Source organism: Miniopterus schreibersii, assembly GCF_964146895.1.
Source record: "Miniopterus schreibersii genome assembly, chromosome: 1".
Lineage (NCBI taxonomy): Eukaryota > Metazoa > Chordata > Mammalia > Chiroptera > Miniopteridae > Miniopterus > Miniopterus schreibersii.
This window is the reverse complement of record NC_138101.1, coordinates 48262666-48277701: the sequence shown is the minus strand read 5'-3', so window position 1 is coordinate 48277701 and position 15036 is coordinate 48262666. Positions and strand designations below refer to the sequence as shown.

Below are 15036 nucleotides of genomic sequence, written 5' to 3'. Positions count from 1 at the left end.
TTGAAAGAGTCGCCCTTTAGAAAAAAGGAGAAGGCATGATTTAGAGAACTAAAGCTAGTGTGTAAGGAAATAGGAAGATTTAGAAAACTATCAACTCTCAACTGATATCAGAAATAATGTTTGCCTATTATGTTGGCAAAATATTAGAAACTTATATTTCATGGGCTTTTTATTTAAGAACTTTGTAAGATTTCAAAAACCTTGTAATTTGCCCATGTCCCTTCTGCCACTATTAAATATTCAGTGCTCTTTTCTTTTTTGTTCATTATCAGCTTATTTATCTCTGACTTCCTTTTACTTCTTTTGATGAAGTTCTCTTGAATGAGATATCCTATCACCATTAAGCATCTTGCCCTCAGCTTGTTATTTTAAATCAGTTTTGAAACTTGTATTTATTGGGGATATGGATCATAACTGTGTCACAAGAAATCAGTAATGTAAATCAGAATGTCATTTTTTTTATTTACAAGAGCAATGTATACATACTGTTTTAATGACCAGTTGTATCCACTAGTTTTTTACTAGAATCACCTAAGTACTGACAATAAAAACAAAGACTGGGATCTGATTCTTACAACTTCTTTTACTGTTGTTACTTTTATAAACCGTGATTTTATTTATGAAAAAGAACTTTGGTTTAAAATAAAAGTAACAAAAACAAAAGAAACCCCATTTAGGATATTGTTCTACTTGTCCAGTTATTTTTAGGCAACCCAAATCCTTCTAACTTAAAAGTAACCTACAAAACTCTAAAGCACAGAAAAACAAATAAACTACACATCTATGTTTCCTTCTTAGGCACCAGAATATTTGGTTTATTATTACACAGTGTATATGAATTCTCTGGTTTTTTTCCTAGACAGTCCTCAGCGTTGTCTTAAGTTTAATGAGTATTGAAACTGTTAGGGTATGGACAGCAGGTAAGGGTGGAAGAAGGAGAACCATCTTGAAAAATGAAGGAAAGAGGTGACAGTTGAGGCCAGAGGCAGTAACGAAGAGGTATAGTCACGCTTAATTACAGATATATAAACACTTTCCCATGTTTCTTGTGCATAGTATATAAGAGTAATAACTAACTAGCAGTCGGGAACAGCATAACTCCTAATTAGTTCCTGTAGCTATACAACACAGGGCCAAAAATTACCTGTATGTATTAGTTGATCAAATATTTGGCTACCTTATTTGTAAATTTCCTTTTGATTCATATTTGTCTTAATCTGCTGATTGGATAAATTTGTTATAAATTATCCTTCATGCTTTGTTTTACTTAATAAAGTAATTTTGTTCTAGAGTAGTTTAGAATTCATAATGCAAAAATCATGGTTCCTTAACGGAAATGGAAATCATTATTTTTCAGCAAAGCTCCATTAAAGAAACATAGCAAAAGTGCAGGTTGCAATTGTTCATTTGATGAATTACTTTGCTTTTGGTTGTATTGTTTACTTTGTTTTATTGGTAAGTATTGCTATACTCATATGATTGTGAAAGTCAGTTAAAAATGGGTAAATACTTTAAGTTCCTAATCTTTATAGCTAAGATTATTTATTTTGAGACATGGATTTTAAGAATATCAATACTCTACCTCTTAAGATTATTGATATTAAGTCAATAGATGACATATTCTGACTTACTTTAGAGTTTTAGTCCTGTAAACATAGTTGAGAAAAATACCCTCTGTATGTCTGCCAAATTGAATCAACTTTTTAAAGTACAATTATGAATTTATAACAGTTTTGCAAGTTGGGTATTTATCAGTGTAGTAATGGATCCCCTTGTTTTTTAAAAAAGTGATTTGTATTTCATTTACATTTTTTTTGGTCAGTAATAAGTTCTGGGTGTAAGAAAGTAATATATGATAAGTGTAACAAAATGTTTTATTTATTTTAATTTTAATTTTGAGCACAAAGGTGATATTTATCTAGTTCTGTGATTTATTACAGCTTCTGATATATTTCTGTTGTTCAAGTTGGTCATGTTTATTCATTTTGAATCATTATTTTCAATAATAAATAGTACTTTCAGGGCCTTAATTTTTATATCTGCACAAGGATAAAATTAACATTTAATGTCCTTCCTGCTCTAAAAGTCTATGATTTTTATCATACCTAAATTTCTGCTTCTAACTTTTAGAAGAAGCTATGTCTTTGCATACATTGATAGTTTCAATATAAAAACATTGGTAATTCTACCTTCTTTAACTTGTGGAGAATTTTAGTCCAGATCAACAGTGTGCCAATATATAACATAAGATCAGAGATGAATAAAATGCTCTCCCTTCAAGGAATTTATAGTTTAGGAAACAGTTTCTTAGTAAATAATATTTGAGAGGTTTTGCCTTTAGAATAATAGTCTTTGTTTTGTCAAACTTCTCTCCATATCCTAGGGCATTAACTTGTTCAGTTTTTTGTTTATCAGTTCCTCATCTATAGGTCTAAAGCTGATCATCTAATCATAAGCCTGTTTTTAATGTGTATTTATATTTTGCTTCCAGGGGTCAATCTACTTATATTTATAGATGGCTGCATTGTTTGCACTATTCTTAACTTACTCTGTTCCATCTTTTTATTATTGAATAATTTTTATTTTGAAAAAGAATACTGTTGTGCCATAGTGTTTTATTATTAGTATTAAATGTTTATTAAATAAACTTTATTATTAAAAATTTTAAATATTAATTTGGTTTTCATCATATCTATACCCTAGAGACTAAAATAAGGATTTACAGTGAAATGCAAAAGTATTACTACATATTGGCCTAAGGATGTTATATTAATATTTTAATGAATGGCTACATTTTAAATGTTTTTAACATTAATACTTGGATATATTTTGTTAAATGAACTGGTTTCATGTGTATTTCTGTATATCAATCTTTTGTCTAATTTTGATTGAGTAGGTGTTTTATAGAAACAAGTGGTTTTCATAGTTATTTATATATTTCAGATTGCTAAGAAGCCTCGAACACCAACCTCTGGTCCAGTAATCACGAAGCTGATCTTTGCAAAACCAATTAATAGTAAAGCAGTTACAGGACAGACAACTCAAGTATCACCACCAGTCATTGCAGGTTATATTTCTTTACAGTTTATTAAGCTTTATATTTACCTTCCTTTTAGGTTTAGAAGAGGTGGTTCTGCCACCTTGAAATGTATTAGTGAAACAAGTATAGCTTATTATAAACCAAACTCGTTAATAAGAAATGTTTCACTTATTAAATGTGTGCTTCAGGCAAAATGCCTTACCTCAAAATCAGTCCATTACTTTAGACTCCTTAGTTTGGGGTAGAGTTTATCATGAAAGTAATACAAAGTCTTAAACTCTAATAATACTAGCTAAAATAGTGTTTACTATGTGCCCTGCACTATTCATAGCTTTCTACATATAGTGACTTTTATAATCCCTTGGCAAGCTTGTGAGGCAGGTACTAATACCAGCCCCATTTTGCCAGTGTGGAAATGGAGGTACTTATTTACTAAATGGCCAAGCTGGAATTTGAACCTAGGCAGTTTGTCTCTAAAGCACATGTGCTAAGTCTAATAGTTTATTTATTTATGTGTTTATTTGTTTATTATTTTTAATATGTCTTTATTGATTTCAGAGGGAGGAAGGGAGGGGGGTAGAGAGATAGAAACATCAGTGATGAGAGAGTCATTGATTGGCTGCCTCCTGCACGCCCCCTGCTGGGGATAGAGCCTGCAACCTGAGGCATGTGCCCTGACCGGGAATCAAACCGAGATCTTCCTGGATCATAGGTCAATGTTTAACTGCTGAGCCACACTGGCTGGGCAGGTCTAATAGTTTTAAATTGATTCACATGGGAGTATAGTATTTCATAGTTTCTGTTTGAATTTTTGGTTTCAGGATTTTAAAATGTTCTATATGCAGTTTTCTATGAATAGGAAATTGTCACAGTGATGAAGTTACTTAAGTGATAATAGAATTCTTGCTATATTTTGCCAGCAAATTTCTTAGTGTGACCCAATTCTCTTTTATTATATACTTTAAAATTTGTCATAAGCCAATAACTGTAAGACGTCAGAAATCATTTTTTTAAATTGATTTTATAGAGAGAGAGGGAGAGAGAGAAACATGGACTTGTTGTTCTACTTATTTATGCATTCTTTGGTTGCTTCTTGTCTGTGCCCTGACTGGGGATTGAACCCACAATCTTGGGGTATTGGGATAACCCTCTAATCAACTGAGCTACCTGACCAGGGCTAGACCTCAGAAATCTTGATTTTAGTATTTCATTCTCTTTATTCTAGATTATTTGCCTTAGTACTCCCAGTCTGACAATTCTTTAACTTTGAAATCTCTGATCTGTTAACCCTCCCACTTCCTCATTAATAATCACCCCTTCCTGTCCTCACAGTCTTCCTTACTCAACATGGAGTCCATGACTCATCATTATCACTCCCTTGCAAACACCAATGATTATCTTTTCCCTTCCTCTCTCTATAATAGCTTGATTAAGTCCATCTCTCTTCTTAAGTTCTTGCCTGGCAAGCAGCTCAGTATTTCTAGAGAAAGTCACAGAGCCATGGTGACTGGTCTTTAATTCAGAGTTAAACTGACGTTACTCTTTTCACCAATTTAGAGCTCATTTCTAATTTCCATTGTGCTATAAGGAAGCACCTCTGGATGGTAGACTTTGAACTAAAGAATTTTAAATGCTAATTACCCATTATGTGTAGTCTTTTTTTTAAAAATTTTATTGATTGGAGAGAGAGAGGAAGGAGGGGGGAGAGAAACATTGATATGTTGTTCCACTTATTTATGCATTCTTTGATTCTTGTATGTGTCCTGACCCAGGATAGAACCTGAAACCTGGCAGCATCAGGATGAGGCTCTAACCATTTGAGCTACCCAGTGAGGGTTCCTTTGTGTATTCTTGATGAGTACGCTTCAAATTTTAACTAACCATGGGTGGGGGAGGGGGTAAATATTGAAACCACCTACTACTGTCTTTGGTAAGTTTACAGGTAGCATAACAGTAGGCAACTCTGAAGTCAGTGGCCACGATTTGCCACTTTCCTGAGGTTTGGAATTATATGTAGGGAGGCTTCTCATTTTGGCAAATTAGAGGAGGCGTGGAAATATTTTGATGTGAAGGCATTGTTGGGTGAGTGAATGTTCTCTTTCTCTTTTGTCCTCAGTAGAGATTTGTGATGGATATAGGAGGCTGGTGTCTAGAGGACTGCATGGGAGGCAGGTATAACCCCAAAGGAAAGATTGGAAAAGGGTTGGGATTTGGAGCTGCTTTAGGAAGTGGGGCTTCAGTTGGACAAAAGTGAGCAAGGCTTGGACAGATTGAGGAAAAAGGGGCCGCCAGGTCCCTGGGAGGTTTTGGGTAGGTGGAACTGGTTAACCAGGAGGAATGTCTTAGTGCAATGTTCTTTACTGTTTTGGAGTTTGAGAGTCTCTTAAATTTTTTTAATTATGTGGGAAAATTGTTTGCTAACCAATTGTGGTGTTTGCAGAAGTGTCTGAATGTATTTTTGGTTAATGTCCCAGCTTCACCTCGTACATTTAACTATAATAAATGTCATTGCTGGGTCTTTTCATCATTTATAAAGTGTTGCACACTGACCATAGCTTCACCTTTTAATTACAGATTTATTAGCCCTACCAAAATGCATAGAGATAGACTTCTATTAAATTTCACTAGAATTGTTGCATTAAGTTCAGTTTGGAGGGATAATTTCTACTATTAACTAGTTCTTTATATCCTTTTAAGTTCATGTAAACCAAAATTTAAACCAGGGAAGTAGCTCTCCTGTTGAGCTGTCCTATACAAGGAGATTCTATCATCTTTATGTTGTAGCTAATGATCTTTCAAAGTACATTCAGATTGTTTTTTAATGACTTTTGGGCTTCTCATTGAAGATGGATATCTTTTTCTGTCTCTCAGTCAAGATAAACTTATGGTTGTATATATATATATATGATTTTTCTGAAATGGAAATCTGATCTTGTCATACCCTTGCTTAAAATTTTTTTGGCTGTATCCATTTCTGGGCTTCAATCCATCAGGATTAAGTTCAAATGTCAGTGCTTTCTGAGCATTAAAGACATTTATGATCTAATACATACCTGTATCATCTTTACCCCTTATCAGCTCCAGACCTACTGATTTAACTTATTCTAAGAGATTACCAAATAAACCCTGTTCTCTCAGAATTTAGGATCTTGGCACTGTTCCCTTTACCTGAAGTGCCTTTCTTTGCTGTTCCTCATGGCTAACCCATCCATTTTATCTTTGGATTACCTCCTCCTATCTTGGAAACTTTTGACCCCTAGGTATAGTCAAGTACTCTTTCTCTGGCCATCTCCTATGTATTTCCATAAAACTTAATCATACCTACCAAATACTTCAATTAGATTTCTATTCAATTTCACATTGGCTTTTTAGAATTTTTTTTAGTCACACTGTATTGTAATACTTGTCTTTCTTGTCTGTCTCCCCGCCAAATTCATTAGCTTTCTTAATGGTAATATTTTTGTTTTACCATCTAGTTTTTTAGAATTAATTTTTTTAATTATAAAATGTATATAGCATAAAGTTGACTATTTTAATCATTTTTAAGTGGATAATCCAGTGGCATTAAATACAGTCACATTATTGAGCAACCATCACCACTCTCCATCTCTAGAACTCTTTTCATCTTGCAAAACTGAAGCTCTATACCCATTAAATAGTAATTCCCCATTCTTCCCTCCTCCCAGCCCCAGCAGAGACTTTCTGTCTTTATCACTTTGACTTTGTCCTTTTATGACTGGCTTATTTTCTCATGGTCCATCTATGTGATAGCATGTATGTATGTAGCACATTGGTGGTAGTTCTTTTATCTTTACCCCTCCAGTACCTGGCACAGTTTCTGGCACATAGATGTGGTTCAGTGACTATATTGTTGAATGAATATGTATATCATGGAAGCAGTGTAGTGGTATTGGAAGGAGCTATTGGGAGACTTGTGTTTTAGTCATGGCTCTTGCATTGATTTTCTCTTTGATCTTGGATAAATACAGAATCTGTTCATCTTACTCTTGTAAAATGTTGATACCAACCACTGCCCAAGACTTTTGAGATGGTTAAGTGAGATACAGAGGTCCTTGTTATCAGAACTCCCAAGGTACAAGGTTGCTGCAGTGGAGCAAACTTCATCAATGTGAAAATATTCACTAATGAATTAATCTTTTACAGAATTAGTCCTTGTTCAGATTCGTTAGCTCTCTGCCCCAAACTGCCCCATCTGTAGCTTTCTGGAATATGTCTCCTGATTTAGGTGGACAACACCTGACAGTAGAGTATAACTGCCTTACAAACTGATTTCAGGGTGAAATCCTATAACTTGCATACTTGCTTGAATTTGTATACAGAGCTAAGGATAAAAAGGGATTTGGAGATTAGTTAATCAGAAGTGCTATCTGGATGAAAAACAAGCAGGCCCCTCAGTGAATTTGATTATCCAGCATCTGCTTGAAATACTTTCAGTGACTAGAAACTCATATGTGTTGAAACAGTCATTTTTGGGAATTTTTGTTAGAAGTTTTTTTCTTAGTGCTGAACTGAATGAACATTTTTTATTTCTATGCATTAGTACTATGCAACTGATGGTTCTAATCCTTCAACTTGACAGCCTGGATCAGCTGGAATAATCTTGGTTTTCCTGCTGTAATAAATAATCTCTAATTTCAGAAGTTTTAAAAAATCCCCAACTTTTTTTTTTTATTCATACTTCATGACTTTCTGCATGACCATTGTAGATTAGACAGGGGGTTCTTCTCATGAGTCTCTCAAGGACCCAGGCTGACAAAGGAGCCATCAACTCAGATGTGGCAGAGAAAAAGCTTTGAAGGCCTTCCACAGGCAGTAAATGTTCTGGCATAGAAATGAAACACCTCACTTCTACTCATAATTCTTTGGCCAGAACTAATCACAGGGCCCTAACCTAACCACAGTGTGTGGGGAGGGGTAGGAAGTGCACTTCTACCAAGTGCCCAGAATGGGAGAGAACCAGAATACTTGATGAATGGCACTGATGACTATCACACAGTCTCTCTCTCTCTCTCTCTCTCTCTCTCTCTCTCTCTCTCTCTCTTTAAATCTTCACCTGAGGATACTTTTAGAGAGAAGGGAGAAAGGGGGAGAGAGAGAGAGAGAGAGAGAGAGAGAGAGAGAGAGAGAGAGAGAGAGAGAGAGAGAGAGAGAGACATAGATGTAAGAGTGAAACATTGATTGGTTGCCTCCTGTACTTGCCCAACCGGGGATCAAACCCACAACCTAGGTTTGTGCCCTGACCAGGAATTGAACCTGCAAACCTTTTGGTGTACGGGATGACGCTCCAACTGAGTCACTCGGCCAGGGCATTACACAGTCTTTTAAGAATTTGGAGATCTGTCATTCTTTGTATTCCTCTCGCCTAGGATTAAAATTTCTAACATTTTAACTCATCGTGATATGATTTCTAATATCCTTACCCATCTGGACACAGAGCGGTTTTTCTGTGTTGTTCCTGAAGGGTATTGTCCAGAAGAGAACACAGTATTTCTGTATTATTGGAATCTGGCCAGGAAGAATTTTTTTTCTTTTTGGCAATCTAAAATCAGACAGTATTAAACCAGATAGTGTTCAAGTTAGTCAGATAACTATGTTTTATAAATGTGAATTTAATTGTATCCTGTGGTTTAAGTTCAAAAAGTAAGCTGTAGTATAGTAGAAAATAGAGCTTGAAATTTTAAGACTTCAAGTGCTGACTTTTTGGAGCTGTGTTATGCAGGGCATGTTGCTTAGTTATCCTAAGCCTATTTTCTGATAGATTTAACAAGATTGATGAGAATGGGAGCAGAAGTGTTTTCACGGCTTTATTTAAAGTGGTATTAAGATACTGAGTGTTACTAAGAAACATTGTTTTGCTTCTTTCCACTTAGGTTCAGCATAGTTCATTAGGGACTCACTTGAATGTTTTAAGTTCATATGTGGATACATATGAAATACTAGACATATACTATAGTCCTTGTGAGTGTAGATCATCATCTCATACATTTTTATATTATTATTATAAAAAGTCAAACTGATGTGCTGCCTCTCATTTGCAGGTAGGGTTCTTTCACAGTCTACTCCCGGGACTCCATCAAAGACCATAACAATATCTGAAAGTGGTGTTATTGGATCAACTTTAAATTCTACAACACAGACACCAAATAAAATAGCCATCTCACCTTTGAAATCGCCAAATAAGGTAAAAGAAATTAACCACAAATGCCAAGTATTGTGGTCAATGCCTTTATTTTCTTATAGTCACTTTAGATACTTTGGTTCTAATATATACCCAGGCAACTGAATAGGCATTCAGTGAATATTAATTTAGTAATCACGGATATATGACATAAAAAACTTAGTTTAAACACATAGTAACCTAGTAATCATTTTGCATGCTAAGGTGATTTTCATGGCCCATATGGATATAGGTACAACAAAACTCTTTTGAATGTGGTACATTATGTGTTTAGTTTTTCTTCAGTTAATATTTGTGCAAAATTACTGTCTTTGGGTAAGTCACACGTATGTGTAGTGATGATATAAATCTAAAATGTTAAACGAACTCTTTTTGATAAAATACTCTGTGTCTTCTTCTTAAGCTGTCCTGGGTTTTATGGAGAGCTGAACTTTTGCTGGGTAACAGAGTACCCAGAGTACTAGAAATGCCATCAAATGCCGGTAACCATATTATCAGAGTTTTGAAGCTTATGTGCAGTTCATTCATAGTATTTGAAAGTTTTTCATAATTTGTTTTTATTTTAATGTGGCGGAACACCTATCATTTTACTCAGGTCAAGTAAGTGGTCTTAGCTCACTTTCCTAAAATATACAGATGTCATTGCACCAGCATGACATTTTGAAAAAGATACCTTTAAAGGACATGTTCAGGTGGAGCCTAAGCATCGTTATCCTGTGTGGCACCACCCTTGTAATTCTGAAAACATACTGCCTTTTGTACTCACCTTTTTCCTTAATTTGTTACTGTTCATAAATAGAACAAATATTAAACATTTGCCTTATATTTTAAAAAAGTCTAGCCACTGGTTTCTTGAATAGAATGTGTAAGTAAAAGTATAGTCACTTGTTTCTTGAATATAGTATATAAATATGATGTCTCTTACAATTTATTAAAATGGAATTCTACCTGTGTAATAATATAGATAATTATTTACTTAAATGCAAAGAATTCAACAGATAATTTGAGTGCTTATAAATGCTACACATAGTGATAGGTACTGGGGATTAAGTTTTTAATTTCAGGTAGTTTGATAGGAAAGTTAGACTTAAACATTAAGGATTGCCCTACAGAATCAGTAACGGTGACAGGTGGATTGATGAGCTCTGCTGTGTGTGTCAGGGAAAGTTTATACAAAGGAGGCTATTCTTGAAAGGTATTAACCCTAAAGGTGGTTTGGGTCCTAGCTGTATGTGAGCAGAGGAGGATTTCTGGATTGAGGTAATACTTTACGCAAAAGTCTAAAAGTGTGGCCCTTTCAGGAGCCAAGTTGCTGTGGTATTGTGAGAGCTGAGGGTGCGGAAGGTAATGAAGAGTCATTACCTTCAGGGGAGTTTGGATTTTAATGTTCTTAAAGACTTTCTGCTGCTTCCTGTTGCTGCTAGGATGGTGGTTCTCAGCCTTGTCTGCAAATTGGAATCACTTGGGGAGCTTTAATATCATTGCCTGTTTCTTATTTCCAGAGACTCTTTTAATTGGTCCACAGTTTGGTCTGGAATTTTTGAAAGCTTTCCAGGTGATCCTAAACTGCTGCTCTAGGATAATATAGGGTTTGCATTTTTAAAAAGGTGATTCTGTGGCATTATGAAAGATAGTTTGGAGGAAGGCAAGCCTGGGTTCTGGGAGAGACCAGTTATGTTAGTGACTCTTAACCTCGACTGCACTTTTGAAGCACCTGGGGACCGACCACTTGAAAAAACTAATGGTTGGACCCTCCAAGAATCCCATTTAAATCGGAGTCTAGGCTGGAGCCTAGGATTTAGACTTAATATTTTAAAATTCTAAAGTGTAGGCCAGGGTAGAGAATCACTAAGCTAGATTATTGTAGTACTTCAAATGGGAGCTGGTCTAGTAGCTAAGGAGCTAGGGAGGAAGAGGTGTGTTGAAAGAGGTTTAAGACATAATGGCTGGACGTCAGGGTTTAGGGAATGGGTGAATCTGTGGTGATTCCTAGGTTCCTGACTTGAATAGCAGAGTAGATGGTGGCTCCGGACTAATATGACTGTACCTGAAAGTGTAAAATAGGAACTAGCTTTATTTTTCTCTCATCCTTTACTTTAGCCATGCCATGTTGGATTTTCCTTCCCTGCCTTTTGACTGGAAATTGTTTTTAATTATAAGCCTTATGTTGGTGATTAAATTTACAGTTATAAAAGTCTAGTGAAAAGATTACATCCTGTTGAAAGCTTCTTCTCTCAACTCAGGCCTGTAGGGATCATGTAGTGGAAGAGAAGAGTGTGATCTGTTTCTTCACTCTTATCCCTTCTCCCCCATTCTGCTTTTGACTTCTGGTTGGAAGGAAGATTAGAAAAAAAAGGACAGAGTTTGATATGAGTAGGACTATTGTATTGTAATACAGCTGCCAGTGCCCTCCTGTGACTGGTGTCCAAGTGTCGACTTTTAGAGTTGTGCATTTATTTAGGAAGGCTTTTGGAGACTCATGGGCATGTCCACATCGCCCAGTTCTCTGTCGTGAGTGTGGTGCACACTCCAGCTACCTTTGGCAGTCTCTTCCTGGCCCTCTCTTTCCTCCTGTAGTCCACCCTGCAGCCTGGTGCTGTGTGCCCTTACTACAGAAGGCACATTTTTGGCCCATCAAGACTCTTTAGCCCATCTGCAGCATCTATTTGGCTAACTCAGAACCTGTAGAACAGTGATAGACGTGCAGCCTGCCTAACTGCTGACCTGTATGTCCTTTCTCTACCTTTAAAATTTTTTTTTTCTTTTGGCACTGGTTAGTGTGACTCAGTTGGGTGTCGTCCTGTGCACTGGGAAGTTGCGGGTTAGATTCCCAGTCAAGGGCATATGCGTGGGTTGCAGGCTTGATCTCCCGTGGGGGCGTGCAGGAGGCAGGTAATCAGTGTTGTGTTCTCACATTGATGTTTTTTTCTCTCTCTCCCTCTCCCTGCCTCTCTCTCTCTCAATAAACTATTCTAAAAAAATTTTTTTCTTTTGGATCCTATTCTGAAGGCAAGAACTTTGGTGATCTGTTATTAATATTTGTACTCCAAAACGATTCACTAAGAACTGGAGAGTAATGACCACACTAGCTGCCATGTATTAATTCAGGCAAACAGAAAAAAGAGCCGTCTAAACAGATCCTGAATAATACCCAGATAACTTGAGAATACAAAAGCAGAAGCTCAGATCCAGGAGAATTTACCCTTAAGATCCCCAGCTGCAGAGAAAAACCAGGAGCTTAGATGGCCTTGTGGGCGCCACGCCTGTTTACTCACCAGCTCTGGAGCTATGGGGCTTCTTCTCTTAATCCCAGGTGAGCCCCAAATATGCTGGACATGAATAAAAAGTCGGCCCGGGGTTCATTCAGCAAAAATGATTTATTCACCGGGGAGAATATTGCAATCCAGAATGTGCAGCCAAGGCCAGGCAGTTGGAGGTTTCTGCCCGGAGGAAAGTGGAGGAAGTACTTCAAGAGCAGAAAAGGAAGTTAAGGGAAGGGACAGTCTACGCTGGGAGCTCAATGAGGACCCTAGAGATGCCCCTGCAGGGTTCCCAGGATGACAGGAATGTGAGAGCTCCTCCCACACACCCTGTCTTGGTTAACAGTTCTGTCATAAATGTTGACACCCTCAAACACCTCCCAGGGGAACTCCAAGGCCCCACACCTCCCCCCAAGCCCTGGACCACTAGGCTACCACCGGGCTTCTGCAACGCAGTCCAGCAGCATGGGATGCTGTCCAGCAGCAGCAGGACAGCTGCAGACCCCTGCGAGTGCCCCAGGGGAGGGGTCATCCTGCCTAGTCACATTGCCTGGCCCAGACCCTGACCCAGTGCCTGTGGGCTGCCTGCAGTCCTCTTCAGGAACAACTCTACCCCCAAGAAACCATCAGGCTGCAGTGCTAGACTCGGGACTCGAAGCTCTGGACTCTGAGGAAGGTGCAGACATGCTGGGATGGCCTGGGGAGGCATCTGCATCTCCTCTGCCATTTTTACAGTTCATTCCAAACCTCTTGCTTACAGAATTCTCCAGGATGGGACCAGTTTCTGTGTTCACCTATGCCCTAAACTCCTGGAGATATGCGTCACGTTCTCCTGCGAACTTTCTCATTGCATTTAATTCTGGTGGCTAGATCAAGATGGGCTTAAGAGTTTATCTCGCCCCGCCGGGCGTGGCTCAGTGGTTGAGCGTTGACCTAGGATCCAGGCGATCAATCGGGGTTCGATTCCCGGTCAGGGCACATGCCTGGGTTGTGGGCTGCAGCAGATCAATGACTCATCGTTGATGTTTCTGTCTCTCTCTCCCCCTCTCCTTTCCTCTGTCTGAAATCAATAAAGATATATTAAAAAAAAAAAAAGAGTTTATCTCAGTACATTGCCAGCCTACGATTCAGATGTCAGATGTCAGTTTTCTCTTCTTGGAGAACTCCTGCCTTTGTTCTCACTGAGGCGTAAGGACCTAGCATTCTCTATGTTTATGAATTCACTCCTATTTCTAATCTGCTTTATTTTGTTCCATTTTCAGTGTTAGGAGGTGTATGATAGGGATGCTGTCTTTTAGTAAGTCTGACATGGGTGTCTTGTCCTCCTTTTTAGAGTGGGGAGTTTATCTTTTGTAGTTCTTCATCTGCAGCCCTCACTTCAGCCAAATTTTGAGATAGTAGAAAACATCCCATTATTCTTTTATACTAGAAGGAGTGGCTGTTTTGGGGCAAAGAGATATTGTTTAGTTCTTGGAGATGTTTGTCATCAAAGTACCCACTGATTAGAGGAAGATGTCCATTAGGAAACAATATGGGCAGTGGCTAAAAAAACAACATATAGATGAAATCAACAAGGGAGCATGAGGTTATGTGTGTGTACAGTGAAAAGAAAAGCAGGACTGAGACACAAAATAAGAGTTAGTAGAAAAAAAGCCAGTGGAAGAGAAGGAATGGTAAGAGAGGTAGTAAGAGAAAATAGGAAGGGAAGGTGATTTCAAGAATGATACTGGGCTACAATTTCAAATGCCATAGAAAAGTCAATTAAAAAGATACAAAGTAAGGATTTGCTGGAGATCTGCTTGCTCCCATTGATCAAGTGGTCAAAAGGAAACCCCAAGCACCTACCCTTTTCTGTCTACTAACACTCACAATCTGACCACCATCCACCTTGAATTTGCCAGGATTTCTCTCATTATTTATCCCTGTATATATTGGGTACCACCAAAAGGCCCAGACTCCTAGGTCACCTTTTATCTTACACATCCTATCTCCTTAAGGCTGTCACTATCTTCTGTTCCTTTCCCCATCTGTGCCCAACTCTCGAAATCCTTCTCTCTGGAGTTCATAATCAAAGTAATTTCTTAAATCCTCAGCCTCTTCCCTGAATGTTCCTTTTATTTTCTTGTTCTAATGGGTCCCTGGCTCTTCCTGAGGATGCTGCTTCCCCGGTACCTCTTAACTGATGGCTGTTTGTCTCCTTCAGCCCTTGTACCTCTGAGCTTGAAAGGGGTGGAGAGAATAAGTGTTTTTTCTTGCTGCTTCTCATTACAATTTGCATACCATTCTCACTCTCTTCTCCATCTTAGAAACTAATGTTACCAGGTTTATTGGGAAGCCAGTCATTCTAATCTTTTCTCAGTTTACTTGATATTATAGTTGTCTCTTGTTGTAGGACAGATTTCTTCTTTTTTTTCCCCTAAAATAATCCTCATTTGTGTTTTTTTTAGTACTTATTAGATATGCAAGTAAGCATTAAACTAATGAAAATGTGACTCTGCATGGTTTACTTTCTTCTTGCTTCAGATTTTAGCAGTGCT

The 15036-nt window shown here is 37.6% G+C and overlaps 1 protein-coding gene across 8 annotated transcripts in view; it reads left to right on the top strand.

The window, feature by feature from the left end:
* The window catches only part of LIN54 (lin-54 DREAM MuvB core complex component), a 57560-nt gene that overhangs the window by 14560 nt on the left and 27964 nt on the right, over positions 1-15036 (top strand). For all 8 annotated transcript variants that reach the window (XM_081162405.1, XM_081162401.1, XM_081162406.1 and 5 more), the window contains exons 3-4: positions 2944-3067; positions 9100-9242. In XM_081162405.1, the coding sequence (XP_081018531.1) occupies positions 2944-3067; positions 9100-9242 (267 nt within the window). The remainder of the gene's footprint in view (positions 1-2943; positions 3068-9099; positions 9243-15036) is intronic.